Below are 16,805 nucleotides of genomic sequence, written 5' to 3'. Positions count from 1 at the left end.
TTCATGCTATTCTATTTTATTAAAGCAACTAGAATAAATATTATGATGGGAAAATCTCACACGGGGGAAGGGAAGCAGTGCGTAGGAGGGGAGGGTTAGGTTGAATTTGGGAAATAAGATAAGATATGGGACAGCAAAGGATATAATAGATTCTTATAGAATAGTAATATATTGTAACCAGAATAGAAGTTCCAAAGGGGAAGTAAATGTACTTTTAGTATTTTCATTATTGTAATAGTTACTATTATTTCTTATCGGTAGAAGGCAGTGTTAATTTCTTCGTTTTGCTGTCTGTATAATTTTCTTAAGTCAATAATATATATATATATATATATATATATATATATATATAATAAAAGATTTGCCAGGCACGGATACAGCGGTGGGAAGTTCTTACCGAAACGACGGTGAACACCGTGTTCACGACGCCAGCCCCGATGGTAGCGAAGATGGGTTTGTCCAAGCCGGCCTTTTTGAAGATGTCGGTTGAGTAATAGAATATCTAAGAGGACAGAGAGAGAGCGGTCAAATGGCAGTGTCCCCCAGCAGGGCTGGGCCAAGACATCTTGCCTCATGGCTGGACCATCTCTGCCCCCTTCGAGTCATCAAACATCCCCCACAAAAAAATTCCACTTCTTTTCCTGCTCCTGGTCAACACCTTCTTAACTGCTCAACACCTACTTTGTCTCTTTTTTCACCCCAAAAATGAAAGCAGCCTGGAATAGAGTGATGCAGGGAGGGAGCAACAGCCCAAGAGATGAACAGAGATGCTAAAGGAATAGCTGCTTTAAATCTCCAGGGTCTGATGAGCAGCACCCAAGGGTGCCAAAGGAGCTTGCGGGTGTCATTTCAGAGCCTCTGTCTATAATCCCTGAGAATTCTTGGAGAACTGGGGAGGTCCCTGCAGACTGGAGGGAGGCAATTGTCCCCCTCTTTGAGAATGGGGAGCGAAGCAAACTGGTTTTCTCCTGCTCCAGAAGGTAGGATCTGAACCATCGCGAGAAAGGAGATCCTGACTAAACCTTTCTCACGGTAAAAAAGGCAAAAGACCCCTGGACGGTTAAGTCCAGTCAAAGGCGACTAGGGGGTTGCGGCGCTCATCTCGCTTTCAGGCTGAGGGAGCCGGCGTTTGTCTGCAGACAGCTTTCCGGGTCATGCGGCTGGCAGGACTAAACCGCTTCTGGCACAACAGGACACAGCGATGGAAACTAGAGCACACGGAAACGCCGTTTACCTTCCCGCCGCAGCAGTACAGTGGACATTCGGGTTGCGAACTTGATCCATGCAGGATGCAACCCACAGCGTTCGCAAGCCGCAGCAGCACGTCTGTGCACACGCGGGTTGCAATTTGGCGCTTCTGCGCATGCGCAAGGCACAATTTAGCACTTCTGCGCATGTGTGGCCTCTGAAACCTGTTCTGGTATTTCCGGGTTTCGGCGGGTCCGTAACCCAAAAAAAAGCAACCTGAAGTGTCTGTAACCCGAGGTATGACTGTACCTATTTCTCCACTCGCACTAGCATGCTTTCAAACTGCTAGGTTGGCAGGAGCAGGGATGGAGCAACGGGAGCTCACTCCGTCGCAGGGATTCGAACCGCCGACCTTCCGATCGGCAAGCCCAAGAGGCTCCGTGGTTTAGACCACAGCGCCACCCACGTCCTTCTCACGGTCAGAGCTGTTCGGTGGCGGAATGGACTCCTTCGGAGGTTTGCGGGACTCCAGCATTGCGGGGGGCTGGACTAGATGATATCTTGGGGTCCCTTAGAACTCGACAGTTCTATTATTCTTCCTCCCCCTGCAGCAAACTCACCGCGTTGACGCCGGAGAGCTGCTGCGATAGCTGCAAGACCACGGCGATCAGCAGGGGCTGGCGGTAGATGCGGCAGCGGAAGAGCTGTGCGATGGAGACTTTGCGCTCCAAATCCATCCTCCGCTTCTCTTCCTTCATCTCTGTCAGAGCCGCGGTCACGTCCACCTGGCCGGTCAGCCGCTTGAGACCTGGAGGGGGAAAGAAGAGGGGGCGTCACTGTGTGTTTGGGGGGGAGGTTGAAGAGGAGGCGAGAGAGATAGGAGGCTCAGGGGGCAGCAGACGTGAAAAAAGGAAGATTACGTGCGAGGGATCGAACAGAAAACTGCCAATATCGAACAATGGCGTGATTCGAATCTATGGCCCAACTGTATTTGGAGCACTGTGTGTGCAGTTCTGGGTCTCCTTGCCTCGTAAAGGATATTGTAGAGTTGGTCGGCTGGAACCAGAACTCTTCCTGCTGGGACTAATGGCTAGACAATTAGAAAAAAAGACTATGGAACTTTATTTCGATACAGTGGTACCTCGGGTTAAGTACTTAATTCATTCCGGAAGTCCGTACTTAACCTGAAACTGTTCTTAACCTGAAGCACCACTTTAGCTAATGGGACCTCCTGCTGCTGCCGCACCGCCGGAGCACGATTTCTGTTCTCATCCTGAAGCAAAGTTCTTAACCTGAAGCACTATTTCTGGGTTAGCGGAGTCTGTAACCTGAAGCGTATGTAACCCGAGGTAACACTGTATATGATTACAAGCCGTGAGACACTTATATACACAAAGATGGGAAAATTCATCATTACCTACCATGGAGGAATGGCTGGTTTAAAATGATTGGACCTAGCCGAGATGGCAAAGTTGATGTGTTTAATCAGAGAAAAACCATCGCCAACATTTACTAAAGATTGGAAACTTCTTATAGTATAGGCGTTTTACGTGAGAAAGTAAATGGAGTTATGATATCTTGGTTTGAAGATTGAAGATAAGGTTTATAGAAAGTGGATTTGTTGGGAGTGGATGCGTTGAATAATTTTCTGTTTATAGCTGACAGACGAAAAAAATCAGAAGTTCTCTATTTTTCTTTTCTCTTTCTTACCTTTTCTTCTTTTCCCTTCACCTTCCCCACCCCTTTTTTCTTCCTGGTCCACATATTGATTTAGGTTAACTTTTCAGTTTGAATTAAAAGGTATCTGAAATTAACAGTGGTATTTCCCTCCCATTTTTTTAAAAAATAAAATCTATTTAAAAATAAAAAAAATGATGTTGTGGTCACGTGAATTAAGTGTAACACCTGCATTGCCAGGGGCTGGGCTAGAGAACTTTGTGGGGATCCCTCTGTAACTCGGGAAGAAATGGAGGCAGTGAGAGATTTTACTTTCTTGGGCTCCATGATCACTGCAGATGGTGACAGCAGCCACGAAATTAAAAGATGCCTGCTTCTTGGGAGAAAAGCAATGACAAACCTAGACAGCATCTTAAAAAGCAGAGACATCACCTTGCCGACAAAGGTCCATATAGTTAAAGCTATGGTTTTCCCAGCTGTGATGTATGGAAGTGAGAGCTGGACCATAAAGAAGGCTGATGGCCGAAGAATGGATGCTTTTGAATTCTGGTGCTGGAGGAGACTCTTGAGAGTCCCATGGACTGCAAGAAGATCAAATCTCTCCATTCTGAAGGAAATCAGCCCTGAGTGCTCACTGGAAGGACAGATCCTGAAGCTGAGGCTCCAAGACTTTGGCCACCTCATGAGAAGAGAAGACTCCCTGGAAAAGACCCTGATGTTGGGAAAGATGGAGGGCACAAGGAGAAGGGGACGACGGAGGACGAGATGGCTGGATAGTGTTCTCGAAGCTACCAGCATGAGTCTGAGCAAACTGCGGGAGGCAGTGGAAGACAGGAGTGCCTGGCGTGCTCTGGTCCAGGGGGTCACGAAGAGTCCGACACGACTAAACAACTAAACAACAACAACTCCTCTCTAACTCGACAATTCTACGATTCTATGAATGGGAAAAGGCAGAGGGAAAGGAAACGGCGAGATCTCACTTTCTTTGGCCTTGGACTCCTTGTTGCGGATGATGTAGAGATATCGTGGGCTCTCCGGACAGAAGGGGAACATCAGGAGCTGGAGGATGGAAGGGACGACCGAAATACCCAACAAGAGCGGCCACAGCTCACTTGTGCCCAGGAGACTGTCCAAACCAAACACCTGTTGCACAAAAAAGCCAGTTAGACCCCTGACATGTTTCGCGTTTCATTCATTTTTCAAAACAGATTTTGCAGATTCCAGTGGAAAAAAGAACAAGACTGTTACCTTACCATACGTTAACATACAGATAAGTACAGTGGTACCTCAGGTTAAGTACTTAATTCGTTCCGGTGGTCCGTTCTTAACCTGAAACTGTTCTTAACCTGAAGCACCACTTTAGCTAATGGGGCCTCCTGCTGCTGCTGGAGCACGATTTCTGTTCTCATCCTGAAGCAAAGTTCTTAACCTGAAGCACTATTTCTGGGTTAGCGGAGTCTGTAACCTGAAGCGTATGTAACCTGAAGCGTATTTAACCTGAAGCGTATGTAACCTGAGGTACCACTGTAGTTGTAAACATGATTCCAGACGATGCCAAACATTTGAATTTTCAACAGAGAATGTCAGGGCACCAGATTTCCACAAAGCCATCAGCTAGATGCAATGGTTTTCAACCTGTGGGTCCCCAGATGTTGTTGGACTACAACGCCCATCATCCCTGACCACTAGTCATGCTGGCTAGGAATGATGGGAGTTGTAGTCCGACAACATCTGGGGACCCACGGGTTGAGAACCACTGAATGGGTAGGCAAACTGAGGCCTGGGGGCTGGATCCGGCCCAATCCCCTTCTCAATCCGGCCCGCGGACTGTCCGGGAATCAGTGTGTTTTTACCTGAGTAGAATGTGTCCTTTTATTTAAAATGCATCTCTGGGTTATTTGTGGGGCATAGGAATTCGTTAATTCCCCCCCCCTCAAAATATAGTCCGGCCCCCAACAAGGTCTGAGGGACAGTGGACCGGCCCCCTGCTGAAAAAGTTTGCTGACCCCTCAGCTAGAGTCTTCATATCCTTAGCCAATTTCCCCCGATAATGCGATACCCCATACTTTTTGTGGCCACACAGAGATACAGTCGTACCTCAGAAGTCGAATGGAATCCGTTCCGGAAGTCCGTTTGACTTCCAAAACGTTCGGAAATCAAAGCGCGGCTTTTGATTGGCTGCGGGAAGCTCCTGCAAGCCAATCGGAAGCCGCGCCGGACATTTGGCTTCCGAAAATTGTTTGGAAACGGGAACACTCACTTCTGGGTTTTGATCGTTCGGGAGCCACTTTGTTTGGAAACCAAGGCGTTTGAGATCCAAGGTACGACTGCATAGTTAAACTGCGGAACTCCTTCCCACAGGAAAAAGTGATGCCGTCTAATTTGGATGGTTTTAAGAGGACTGGACAACTTCATAGAGGAGGAGAGGGCTACCAGCAAAGATGGCTATTCTTCTGCCTCTGTGAAATTATTATTATTATTATTATTATTATTATTATTATTATTATTATTATTAATCAGGCCATTGGACTGATCCAGCAGGGATCTTCTCATATTCTTAAATGCCCCAGGCTCTTTCAGTTCTGAGCTATGAGCAGATACTGAATATATTTTCTAATCCACCCTATTCCAATGACTTGGGGCGGATTTCAAAAACTGAGACGCCCCTTTCTGTTTTGAATGCCAGGCCAGGCAAGCATGGAGGAGAGACCTGGCCTCTTCCTTTTGCCCAAACGAGGCAGGCAGCGTCTTCTGCCAAGTTCCCCAAACACAGCGCAGAAATAGGTTCTGTCTGGCAGCCAAATCCCTCTCTGGAGCTGTCTGTCCGCCTCCCCACAACTTCCTTAAAGGTTTTCACAGGCCCCCCGTCCGGCCCGACTTGTACTCCGATTGCCTGGGGAAGTGTCAGTCACCCAACGTGGGTTAGAAGAAACGGACAGCGGTCATGCAGTCTCTTGACCCTCATATTGGGGTCTGCCCCATCACTGGCCTAGGACCCACGTACCTAGGGGACCGCCTCTCCTGGTCTGCCCCGTGGAGAGGTCCACAAATGACAACACCTTGGAGGTCCTAAATTGCAAGGTGGTTAGATTGGTCTCAACTATGGACAGGGCCTTTTCAGTACTGGCCCCGACTTGGTGGAACGCTCTGTCCCAAGAGACCAGGGCCCTGTGGGACTTGACATCTTTCTGCAGGGCCTGCAAGACGGAGCTGTTCTGCCTGGCCTTTGGTTTGGACTCAGTCTGACCCTCATGTTTCCCTCCCCTTATGGTCTTGATTAATCAGCTACTTTAAAATGAGCCTGCATTTTAAATTGCATTTTCAGCTGTATTTTAAATTGGTTTTGTTTGTTTTTCCCTTCTCTTTTCCCCATATTATGTTTTTACTGTGATTTTATTGGTGTTAGCTACCCCGAGCCTGGCTCTGGCTGGGGAGGGCGGGGTATAAATAATAATAATAATAATAATAATAATAATAATAATAATAATAATAATAACCCTGTATAGTCTGTCACTGCATCAGAAAACTCAACAAAGAGATTACAGTGGTACCTTGGTTCTCAAACGCCTTGGTACTCAAACAACTTGGAACCAAACACTGCAAACCAGGAAGTAAGTGTTCCGGTTTGCGAACTTTTTTCGGAAGCAGAACAAGCTCTGCTTTGAGTTCCACACTTCCGTTTTGAGTGTTGCGCTGAGGTCTGTCTGTTATTTTGCATATTTGTTTTTGTGGCTTTTGTTGTTGTTGTTGTTGTTCTTGTGACTGTGTGGAACCCAGTTCCGCTTCCGACTGACTGATTGTGTGACTGCAGTACATTGCTTTTTTGCTTTCATTTTATGGATCAATGGCAAAATTCATGTTAAACTTCTGTTTCAGGGGTTGTTTTCCAAAGTCTGGAATGGATGAATCCCATTAACAGAGCCCTCTCACTTTCCTAGAATCTGGCCAATGGTGGTTTCCGCACTGTTGGGGTTGGGCTAGATGACCCAAGGTCCCTTCCCGCTCGACAGTCCTAGGATTCTACGCTACTTGTGTGTGTGAGGGAGAGAGGGGGAATTGTTCTTTACCTGGGCAATGAGAATGCCGATGACGATGGCCAGCTGATTCAATGTGCCCAGCGCCCCGCGAAGGTTGGTGGGGGAGATTTCGCCCACGTACATGGGCACCAGACCCGAAGCAAATCCTAGGATGGGAGGAAACATAGGATCAGTCTTGGAAACAGCCAGAAGAATGTGACAAAACAGGAGCTGCCATCAGAAGAATCATAGAACTGGAATACTAATAATAATTTATTTATTCCCCGCCCATCTGGCTGGGTTTCCCAGCCACTCTGGGCGGCTTCCAGCAAAATATTAAAATACAGTAATGCATCAAACATTCAAAACTTCCCTGAACAGGGATGGCTTCAGATGTCTTCTAAAAGTCAGATGCTTATTTCCTGGACATCTGGTGGGAGGGCGTTCCACAGGGCGGGCGCCACCACCGAGAAGGCCCTCTGCCTGGTTCCCTGTAACCTCACTTCTCGTAGGGAGGGAACCGCCAGGAGGCCCTCAGAGCTGGACCTCAGTGTCCGGGCTGAACGATGGAGGTGGAGACGCTCCTTCAGGTTTGAGGCTGTTTAGGGCTTTCAAGGTCAGCACCAACACTTTGAATTGTGATCGGAAACGTCCTGGGAACCAATGTAGGTCTTTCTGGAACGGTGTCATGTGGTCTCGGGGGCCGCTCCCAGTCCCCAGTCTGGCTGCCGCATCCTGGATTATAGTCATGCCTCGGGTTACAGACGCTTCAAGTTGCGCGTTTGGGATATGGATGCGCCGAAACCCGGAATTACTGAAGTGGGTCACTTCCAGGTTTCGGTGGTCGCGCATGCGCAGAAGCGCTTAATCGAGCTTTGCGGATGTACAGAGGCACCGAATCGCAACCTGCGCATGCGCAGACGCGCTGCTGCGGTTGCGAATGTGCATTCTGCATGGATCACGTTCGCAACCTGAGCATCCACTGTATACAGGACCCAGGCCGTTTAGGGCTTTCAAGGTCAGCACCAACACTTGGAATTGTGCTCGGAAACGTACTGGGAGCCAATGCAGATCTCTCAGGACCGGTGTTATGTGGTCTCGGCGGCCGCTCCCAGTCCCCAGTCTAGCTGCTGCATTCTGGATTAGTTGCAGTTTCTGGGTCACCTTCAAAGGTAGCCCCACGTAGAGCGCATGGCAGTAGTCCAAGCGGGAGATAACCAGAGCATGCGCCACTCTGGCAAGACTGTCCAGGCAAACAGAGAATGCCTTTTCTTCCCCTTGCTAAATGAGCCCGGCTTCCTTCCACAGATGACTCCAGGAAGCCCCAAAACAGGGTGGGAAAGGAAGCGCCCCATTTTATTCTTTACAAGACGCAGTTTTCTTCCTTGGCACCGTGTCCCTGGGCACGCATCCAGTCTTGCTGACGGGTAGCGATGACTCTTCAGTCCAAAGGTTCATCCAAGATTCTCGTCTGCTGCGGCCGTTACTCAAATGTTCCCTCTCTGCGCCTGGGAGTTTGTCACGTTACGTCCAGCCGCAGAGGATGATTTCCGGCTGAGTCACACAGGGAACAAACCAGCAGTCGCTTTGGTGAAGCTTTTTCGAGTCCCAGGGAACCACATGGCCATGGGTGGCGGAGCCAGAGTGAAAAGGGGGCAGAGCGAACTTAATCGTAGACTTTTGTAGGCTAATTTCTCCCGGGGGTGGGTCTACCATGAAATGAATGATGCTCCAGTTCAGGGTGGATAAAAATCAATTATTATTATTTTTTAAATCAAAGAAATCGGATTTAAAAAAAAAATTAAATCGGATTTTTTAAAATTTAAATCGGATTTTTAAAAATTTAAATCGGATTTTTAAAATAAAATGCTTTCGGAGAAAAATCTTTCTAAAGATAGTTTTCTGTTTAAGTTACATTATCATCCAAAGGCTATTCATCAGGAAATAAGGATTTGTTTTAAGTTTTTCATGTGTGCTAAAACTCAGTCTAAGTTTTTTTTTTTTAAAAAAAAATGTTTAACCACAGCAGTTAACAAGCATGGATACATAGGCTATAATGCTATTGTTTTAGTTAAACAAATTGTTTAAATTGTTATTAAGGAAATTGTTCTTTTCCTCCTCCTAATAAAGTACAGCAGAAAAGTTGTCCAAATATAAACAGTTCACTTATTAAACCTCACAATAATTTCATCATTATCTGCCTATGTATTTCTAATAGTATATAACCACACCAGTGATTTTTGATAAAACTGCTCTGAAAATGTATTATTCCAAAAACGAAACCTTCATCTGGTTGTAAATATTGAGACTAGAGCAGCAAGAATGAGTCTTCCTGTATAACCCAGCGCAGCAAGTTTAATCGAGACCTGAGATGTAGAAGATCCGAAGGTCGCAGGGCGATTGGCCGCATAAAAACACAAGGTGGGAACGCAAAATATGTAATGAAACAAAAGCAAACCAATAAACCCCCTTCCACAAACACAATTAAACGAATAACCAGCCAAAGGACAGGTTACAGAGAAACATTTTTGCCTGGCCCCACTGACAAAAATATATCCAGGTTTTCTTCTCTATTCCCACTAGCATCACTTGTTCAAAACCCGTGTGTCCTTTCATAGAATTGTTAGACGGGACCCCCCAAAGGTCATCTATCCCAACCCGCTTCCTTACCTGAGAAAGCCCCAATCAGGAACCGTCCGATGATCATCATCTCGTAGGATTTGCCGAGTTTGGCCAGCCCCATGAATCCGCCGCCGAGGAAAGCCAGGCCATTGTTCACAATCATCGCCCTTTTCCTAAAAACCACAGAGGAAACGAAAGCTTCTGTTGTTGTTGTTCGGCTAGTTTCGTTTCGAAGAATTTAATACAGCGTTTCATTTATTTATTTATTACAATCATATCCCCCACACCTCATCTCGCAACAACCTTGCAAGGTAGATTAGGCTGAGAGGCAGCGACTGAATCTCAAGGTCACCCAGTGAACTTTTGTGGCTCAGTCAGAATTCGAACCCGGGTCCCGCAGAACCTAGCCTGACACACTAAGCACTGCACCGACTTACGACTCAAATCCCCTTAGATATTGGTCAAGGGGATGGAGCGACTCTGCTATGAAGAAAGGTTGCAGCGTTGAAGAATTATTATTTTTTTAGTTTAGAGGAAAGGCGAGGAAGAGGCGACGAGATTAGACGTTTATAAAACTATGCGTGGCGTAGAGAGAGCGTTTTCCTCCTCCTTCGCAAAGCACCAGAACTTGAGGACATTCAACAAAGCTGTGGAAGATTCAGATAAAAGAAAGTCTTTCTTTACAGAGCACGACGTTAACCTGCGGAACTCCTTGACACAGGAGGCAGAAATGGCTACCAACCTGGGTGGCTTTAAAAGAGAATTGGGCAAATCCACAGAGCCCACAACGGCTATCTTCTGTCGCCACTGTCAGAGGCATCTTCTTTGGCGATCCCTCGTAGCCGAGTAAGATTGTCTTCCATAAACAGGGTTTTAACAATGAGTCCGTAAGTGACTGTGGAGGCCAATTCTGGATCCACACATCCTTCCACAGTGGGGACATTGGTTTCCTGATGGGAGTTGATCACGGTGTGGATTTGCCAAGCGTGCCTTCCTCTGAGCACGTTTCTCCCTTGCGTCCTGAGTTCGAGTGTCTTCAAAGTCCATGACACCTTTGGTAAAGGCTGTTTTCCAACTGGAGTGCTCGCAGGCCGGTGTTTCCCAGTTATCGGTGTTTATATTACATTTTTTAAGATTTGCCTTGAGTCTTTAAACCTCTTTTGTTGACCACCAGCATTATGCTTTCCATTTTTAAATTCAGAATAGAGTAGTTGCTTTGGAAGACGATAATCAGACATCTGAACATGACCAGTCCAGTGAAGCTGATGTTGAAGAATCATCGCTTCGACACTGGTGATCTTTGCTTCTTCCAGTACCCTGGTATTAGTTCGCCTGTCTTCCCAAGTGATGTGTAAAAATTTCGGAGACGCCGTTGATGGAATCTTTCGAGGAGTTGGAGATGGCATTTATAAATGGTCCATATTTCACACTGTAAAATTGGCAGTGCAATAGCTTTGTAAGCAAACATTTTGGTTTCCCTGCGAATGTCCCGGTCCTCAAACGCTCTGCACTTCAATCGGGAGAAAATTGCACTCACAGAGCTCAGGCGATGCTGGATTTTGGCATCAATGTCGGCCCTTGTGGAAAGATAACTGCCCAGGTAGGAGAAGTGATTGACATTTTCCAGCGTTACAGCATTGAGTTGGAGTATAGCCTAGCAGGCCTAGCAGATATCGAGAGCCCTCTCCCCTTCCATGAATTGGCCCAATCCTCTTTTAAAGCCGTCCAAGTTGTTGGCCATCGCGGTCTCCTGTGGCGGGTAGTTCCACAGGTTAATTCTGCGCTGCGCTGCCCCCCTCCCCATCCTCAGGCCGCTGTCTAGAGAGGATCTCTAAAGAGCTGCTCAAGCAATATTTTATCTCCAGATTATCAGTGCCAGGAGATAATCTTGCCCTTTAGACATCCCTCCCTAACGTTCAGATCATGAGATAAAGAGCAAAGGCTGGCAAGTCTTTTTGCCCCAGCGTGCAGGGCTGGATCCGGCCCACGCACCGCAGGCAAGGCTCCTCTGCTGTAGAAGAAGAAACGATTACGCGTTCGCCGCAAGAAACGAGGGATTAAAATCCCAGCTCCAAGTTGCAGCTTGCAAATTGCCTCTGAGGGCACAACCTGAAGGAGCGTAAAATCAAAGTTACGTTTATACAGGTCTTAACCGCTCGCTGAAAGCATTTTTTGTTCAGGCAAGCCAATCTGGACACGTCAACGATGATCTGTTTTAATCTCTCTTCAGCCTACTGTTGGTTTTAATTTATCGTTTAAACGGTTTCCACCGCTTTTATTTCTAACTTTCATATTTATAGAGGCCAATCGGAGTACAAATGCCGTTTTCTGATAATAATTCCTATTTATGCGTTGACTAACGAGATTTACTTGGTTGTCGTGAAACCTTGAAGCAGGTTACGAGAAGTATTAAGGCTATCGATATAATAAAGAAATAGAGTTTTCGTATTTATTGTCAACCGCTTAGAGGTTTTTGGACCGGTATATAAATCCTATTTTCTGAGAAGACTTCTTAGCTATTTGCTGGTTTCTTTCTGGCAAAATTTATGTCCTGAAACATTGAAGCAGGTTTACAAGAAATATTAAAACGATCAATTAAGATGATGGTGAGGACTTGGCAAATTCACGGCGGCGGAGAGGGCTATCTGTGGCTAATAATAATAATAATAATAATAATAATAATAATAATAATAATATATTTATACTCCGCATATCTGGCTAGGCTTCCCCAGCCACTCTGGGCAGCTTCCAACAAAGTATTAAAATACACTAGTCTGTTAAAGCTTCCCTAAACAGGGCTGCCTTCAGATGTCTTCTAAAAGTCAGATGGTTGTTTATGGCGTTCCACAGGGATTTAAAAACAGTTTAAAACACTTACAAGATTAAAAGGATCAACAGCAGACAAAAGGGAGATCAAAACACATCAGTGCACCGTATTTTTGCAAACCAGAGCAGCGCACGGAAACGCCGTTTACCTTCCCGCCGGAGCGGTACCTACCCGTATTTTTCGCTCTATAAGACACACCAGACCAAAAGACGCACCTAGTTTTTGGAGGAGGAAAACAAGAAAAAAAAATATTCTGAATCTCAGAAGCCAGAACAGCAAGAGGGATCGTTGCGCAGTGAAAGCAGCAATCCCTCTTGCTGTTCTGGCTTCTGGGATAGCTGCGCAGCCTGCATTCGCCCCATAAGACGCACACACATTTCCCCTTACTTTTTAGGAGTGAAAAAGTGAGTCTTATAGAGCAAAAAATACAGTACATATTTCTGGAAAGGTTTACCTAAGTGAAAAGGTTTTAAGCAGGTGCCAAGAAGGGTACAGCAAAGGTGTTTGCCTGTCATCAAGAGGCAGGGAGTTCCAAAGTCTAAGCGCTGCTACACTAAAATATCTGATTTCTTCCAAGAACAGAACAAATATTATGTGTCACCTGTAAGAGTGCCATTTCTGCAGAACAAAGTGGACAAGCATGCTTTTATGGGTAAGGTGACCTTGCAAATAACTATTAAGTCTACTTTGTTCTTATTTCTGGGCTGGCTCCTGTGTTGCTCTATAGCAGACGGCAACTCAACAGGTGCCGCCTCTTCCAACATAGGCAAGCAGTGACAAAGCTTCACCTGTTGAATTACTGCCGGTCATACGGTTATTAAAGGTAAAGGGTAAAGGGACCCCGGACCATTAGGTCCAGTCGTGGCCGACTCTGGGGTTGCGGCACTCATCTCGCTTTACTGCCCGAGGGAGCCGGCGTCCAGCTTCCGGTCATGTGGCCAGCATGACTAAGCCGCTTCTGGCGAACCAAAGCAGCGCACGGAAACGCCGTTTACCTTCCCGCCGGAGTAGTACCTATTTATCTACTTGCACTTTGACGTGCTTTCGAACTGCTAGGTTGGCAGGAGCAGGGACCGAGCAACGGGAGCTCACCCCGTCGCGGGGATTCAAACCGCCGACCTTCTGATCAGCTAGTCCTAGGCTCTGTGGTTTAACCCACAGCGCCAGTCATGTCCCCTCATACGGTTATTACGTGCTCACAAACACTGCCAAATATTGGCAATCTGCCCAATCCTCGATAAATTTGGAGTGATTGGTTGTAGTCAGGGTGGACAAAAAACAATGTGTGGTTTTTAAAAAACACACAATTTTTTAAAAAATTTAAATTGGATTTTTTAAAATAAAAAGCTTTTGGAGGAAAAAACTTTCTAAAGGTAGTTTTCTATTTAAGTTACATTATAGTCCAAAGGCTATTCATCAGGAAATAAGGATTTGTTTTAAGTTTCTCATGTGTACTAAAACTCAGTCTAAGTTGTTTTTTTTTAAATCGTTTAACCACATCAGTTAACAAACATGGATACATATGCTACAATGTTATTGCTTTAGTTAAATAAATTGTTTTAATTGTTATTAAGGGAATGATTATTTTTCTCCTTCCAATAATGCACAGCAGAAAAGTTGTCCAAATATAAACAGTTCGCTTATTAAACCTCACAATAATTTCATAATTATCTGTCTATGTATTTCTAATAGTACAGTATATAACCACATCAGCAATTTTTGATACAACTGTAAAAAATACTCTGAAAATTTATTATTCCGAAAATGAAATCTTCATCTGGTTGGTAAATATTAAGATTATACCAACAAAAATGAGTCTTTCTGTAAAAAAAATGATTTAAACCAAGTCTTACCAATTAGTGATTTAAATCAAGTCTTACTGACTAGTGAGTTAAATTGTGATTTAAAGACAGCTATTCCGCCTGGCTTTCAATTTGAACTTAGCATGATCTTTTATTCACCTTCCCCTTTTTATGAAGATTGCCCACTCTGGGATCCCACAGCTAATTCTCTCCTGGTCTCCTCGCTGGCCCAAATAGGACTAATTGAGCCAGCCAGCCCTGGTGATCATCTAATGTTTATTGGATGGATTTCCCCCCTAAACTGATTTTTGAATTTGGAATTTATTGTTATTCACATTTTATACTGTATTTTAAGCTGATTTTTTGTTGCATCAATTAAATTTGTTGTTAGCTGCCCTGAGCCCGGTTTTCTGAACCGGGAAGGGCGGGGTATAAATTAAAATTTATTATTATTATTATTATTATTATTATTATTATTATTATTATTATTATTATTATTATTTTGATTTAAATCAAATCCACCCTGGTTGTAGTTTGCCCATGGATGGGTGCTCTGCACATGTTCAGAGGAAACTTCTACAGGTACCGTAGTTTTCGCTCCATTAGACGCACCTAGTTTTTAGAGGAGGAAAACAAGAAAAAAAATATTCTGAACGAAACAATGGATGTATGATTTTTGTGGTTCATGCTGTGGCCACAGACATGTGATCTGATGGTGAATTTGGGGGTGACCCAGTGCAAAAATACTGAGAATCCATGTGGATCCGTGCTTTGTAACCACATTTTTGCACCATTGCGGCCCCAGGCAACAGTGGGTGCATGATTCTTTTGGTGCAGGCTGTAGCCATGGACATGCTATGTGATCTGATGGTGAATTTGGGGTGGCTCAATGCAAAAATCCTGAGGATCCACGGGCTTTTACCTCCTCCCTCCCAGGCAGCCTCCTTTATTGCTAGCATCCCTTATCTCTCTTCCCGATCGCTTGCTGATCAGCTGCTTCCTTTCAACACTCCATTCCCTCTTGTTTGCCTTAGTGTCTTTTCCTTAGCTGGAGCAGTTTTTTGCTCCTCCTTTCCTTCTAATTTCTCTCCTTATTGCTTTGGTCTTCCTGTTTCCACCCTTTGCAAGTTGGCTGTCTTTACCTCCCCCTCCCAGGCAGCCTCCTTTATCTCTAGCATCCCTTATCTCTCCCCCGATCAGCAAACGATCAGCGGCTTTGTTTCAACACCCGCTTCCCTCTTTCAAAAAATGAGCTGCTTTTTGCCCCTGGGCAATTAGGCTCCAGGGACCCACCCATTCGCTCCATAAGACGCACAGACATTTCCCCTTTTTAGGAAGAAAAAAATGCGTCCTATGGAGCGAAAAATACGGTGCTTTGTTGCAGCTTCGCACGGAGCGGTCTTACCTGCCGAGCCATTCCGAGACAACGCCCACCATGAAGGCAGAGATCATTCCGCCGATGGAAAAAATGGCGACCGACAGGGACCAGAGCGTTTTGAGGGTGTTGGGGTCGATGTGCTCCCCATTTCGGTGTAGCCAGGTAGCATTGTAGTTCTGTTCGATTATCTGAGCAAAGCAGGAATAAAAACGGGGTGAGTAGCGAAAAGCCCCTCTTATATCGTAAACCGATCTGTGGTCTTCGGATGGAGGGCAGAATAGAAGCTTACTTTATTATATTATTATTATTATTATTATTACTACTCTGTAATGGGTCGGCATTTTTGTATATCTATGAATGATAAATAAATGTTGTTGTTGTTTAGTCGTTTAGTCGTGTCCGACTCTTCGTGACCCCATGGACCAGAGCATGCCAGGCACTCCTGTCTTCCACTGCCTCCCGCGGTTTGGACAGACTCATGCTGGTAGCTTCGAGAATACCATCCAACCATCTCCTCCTCTGTCGTCCCCTTCCCCCTGTGCCCTCCATTTCCCCCAACATCAGGGTCTTTCCCAGGGAGTCTTCTCTTCTCATGAGGTGACCAAAGTATTGGAGACTCAGCTTCAGGATCTGTCCTTCCAGGGAGCACTCAGGGCTGATTTCCTTCAGAATGGAGAGGTTTGATCTTCTTGCAGTCCATGGGACTCTCAAGATAAATAAATAACTTATTATTAATAATAAATAAGTTAAATAAATAATATTTAACTTATTAACTTATAGTGTTTTTGTTTATCTATGAATGATAAATAAATAACTTTTTAATAACAATAATAATAATAATAAATAAGTTAAATAAATAAAAAGTTATTTATTTATCATTCATATACAAAAACGCTGACCCATCACAGAGCATCTTTCTATAATATACTAAGGTAAGATAGCTACTTAAGTCCAAAGAAAGAACAAAGTCAGGAAGATGGGGGGAAACAAGAAAAGGAGGTTCCTAAAGAGAAAGGGAAAGAAAAGAGAAAGGAAGGAAAAAACTACAGAAACATAGAAGAGAGGAAAATGACTTCCAGCTCTCTGTCCTGAATCTTTATTCCTTCAACCATTCTATCCTCTATAAACCAGGATTTTTTTCGATTTCTTCACACCCCAATATTAAAAGTTCGTTTTCTCTTTCATGCAAAAAGAGAGAAATTTCCAGTCCTTCGCAAATGTCGGTGATGGTTTTTCTCTAATTAAACGTGTTCGCTTGGCCAGTACTGTATATAAGTTATTATTATAATAATAGT

General features: G+C 44.9%; 1 protein-coding gene across 1 annotated transcript in view; it reads right to left on the bottom strand.

Moving 5' to 3' along the window:
• Positions 1-16,805, bottom strand: part of SLC2A4 (solute carrier family 2 member 4) — a 53,016-nt gene that overhangs the window by 10,371 nt on the left and 25,840 nt on the right. Inside the window, exons 3-8 of the mRNA XM_081167942.1 lie at positions 15,538-15,698; positions 9,552-9,676; positions 6,933-7,048; positions 3,846-4,008; positions 1,809-1,996; positions 398-502 (exon numbers count right to left, since the gene is read on the bottom strand). Of these exons, the coding sequence (XP_081024068.1) occupies positions 398-502; positions 1,809-1,996; positions 3,846-4,008; positions 6,933-7,048; positions 9,552-9,676; positions 15,538-15,698 (858 nt within the window). The remainder of the gene's footprint in view (positions 1-397; positions 503-1,808; positions 1,997-3,845; positions 4,009-6,932; positions 7,049-9,551; positions 9,677-15,537; positions 15,699-16,805) is intronic.

The sequence above is a fragment of the Podarcis bocagei genome (genome assembly GCF_964188305.1).
Source record: "Podarcis bocagei genome assembly, chromosome: 13".
NCBI lineage: Eukaryota > Metazoa > Chordata > Lepidosauria > Squamata > Lacertidae > Podarcis > Podarcis bocagei.
This window is presented reverse-complemented; position numbering and strand designations above follow the sequence as displayed.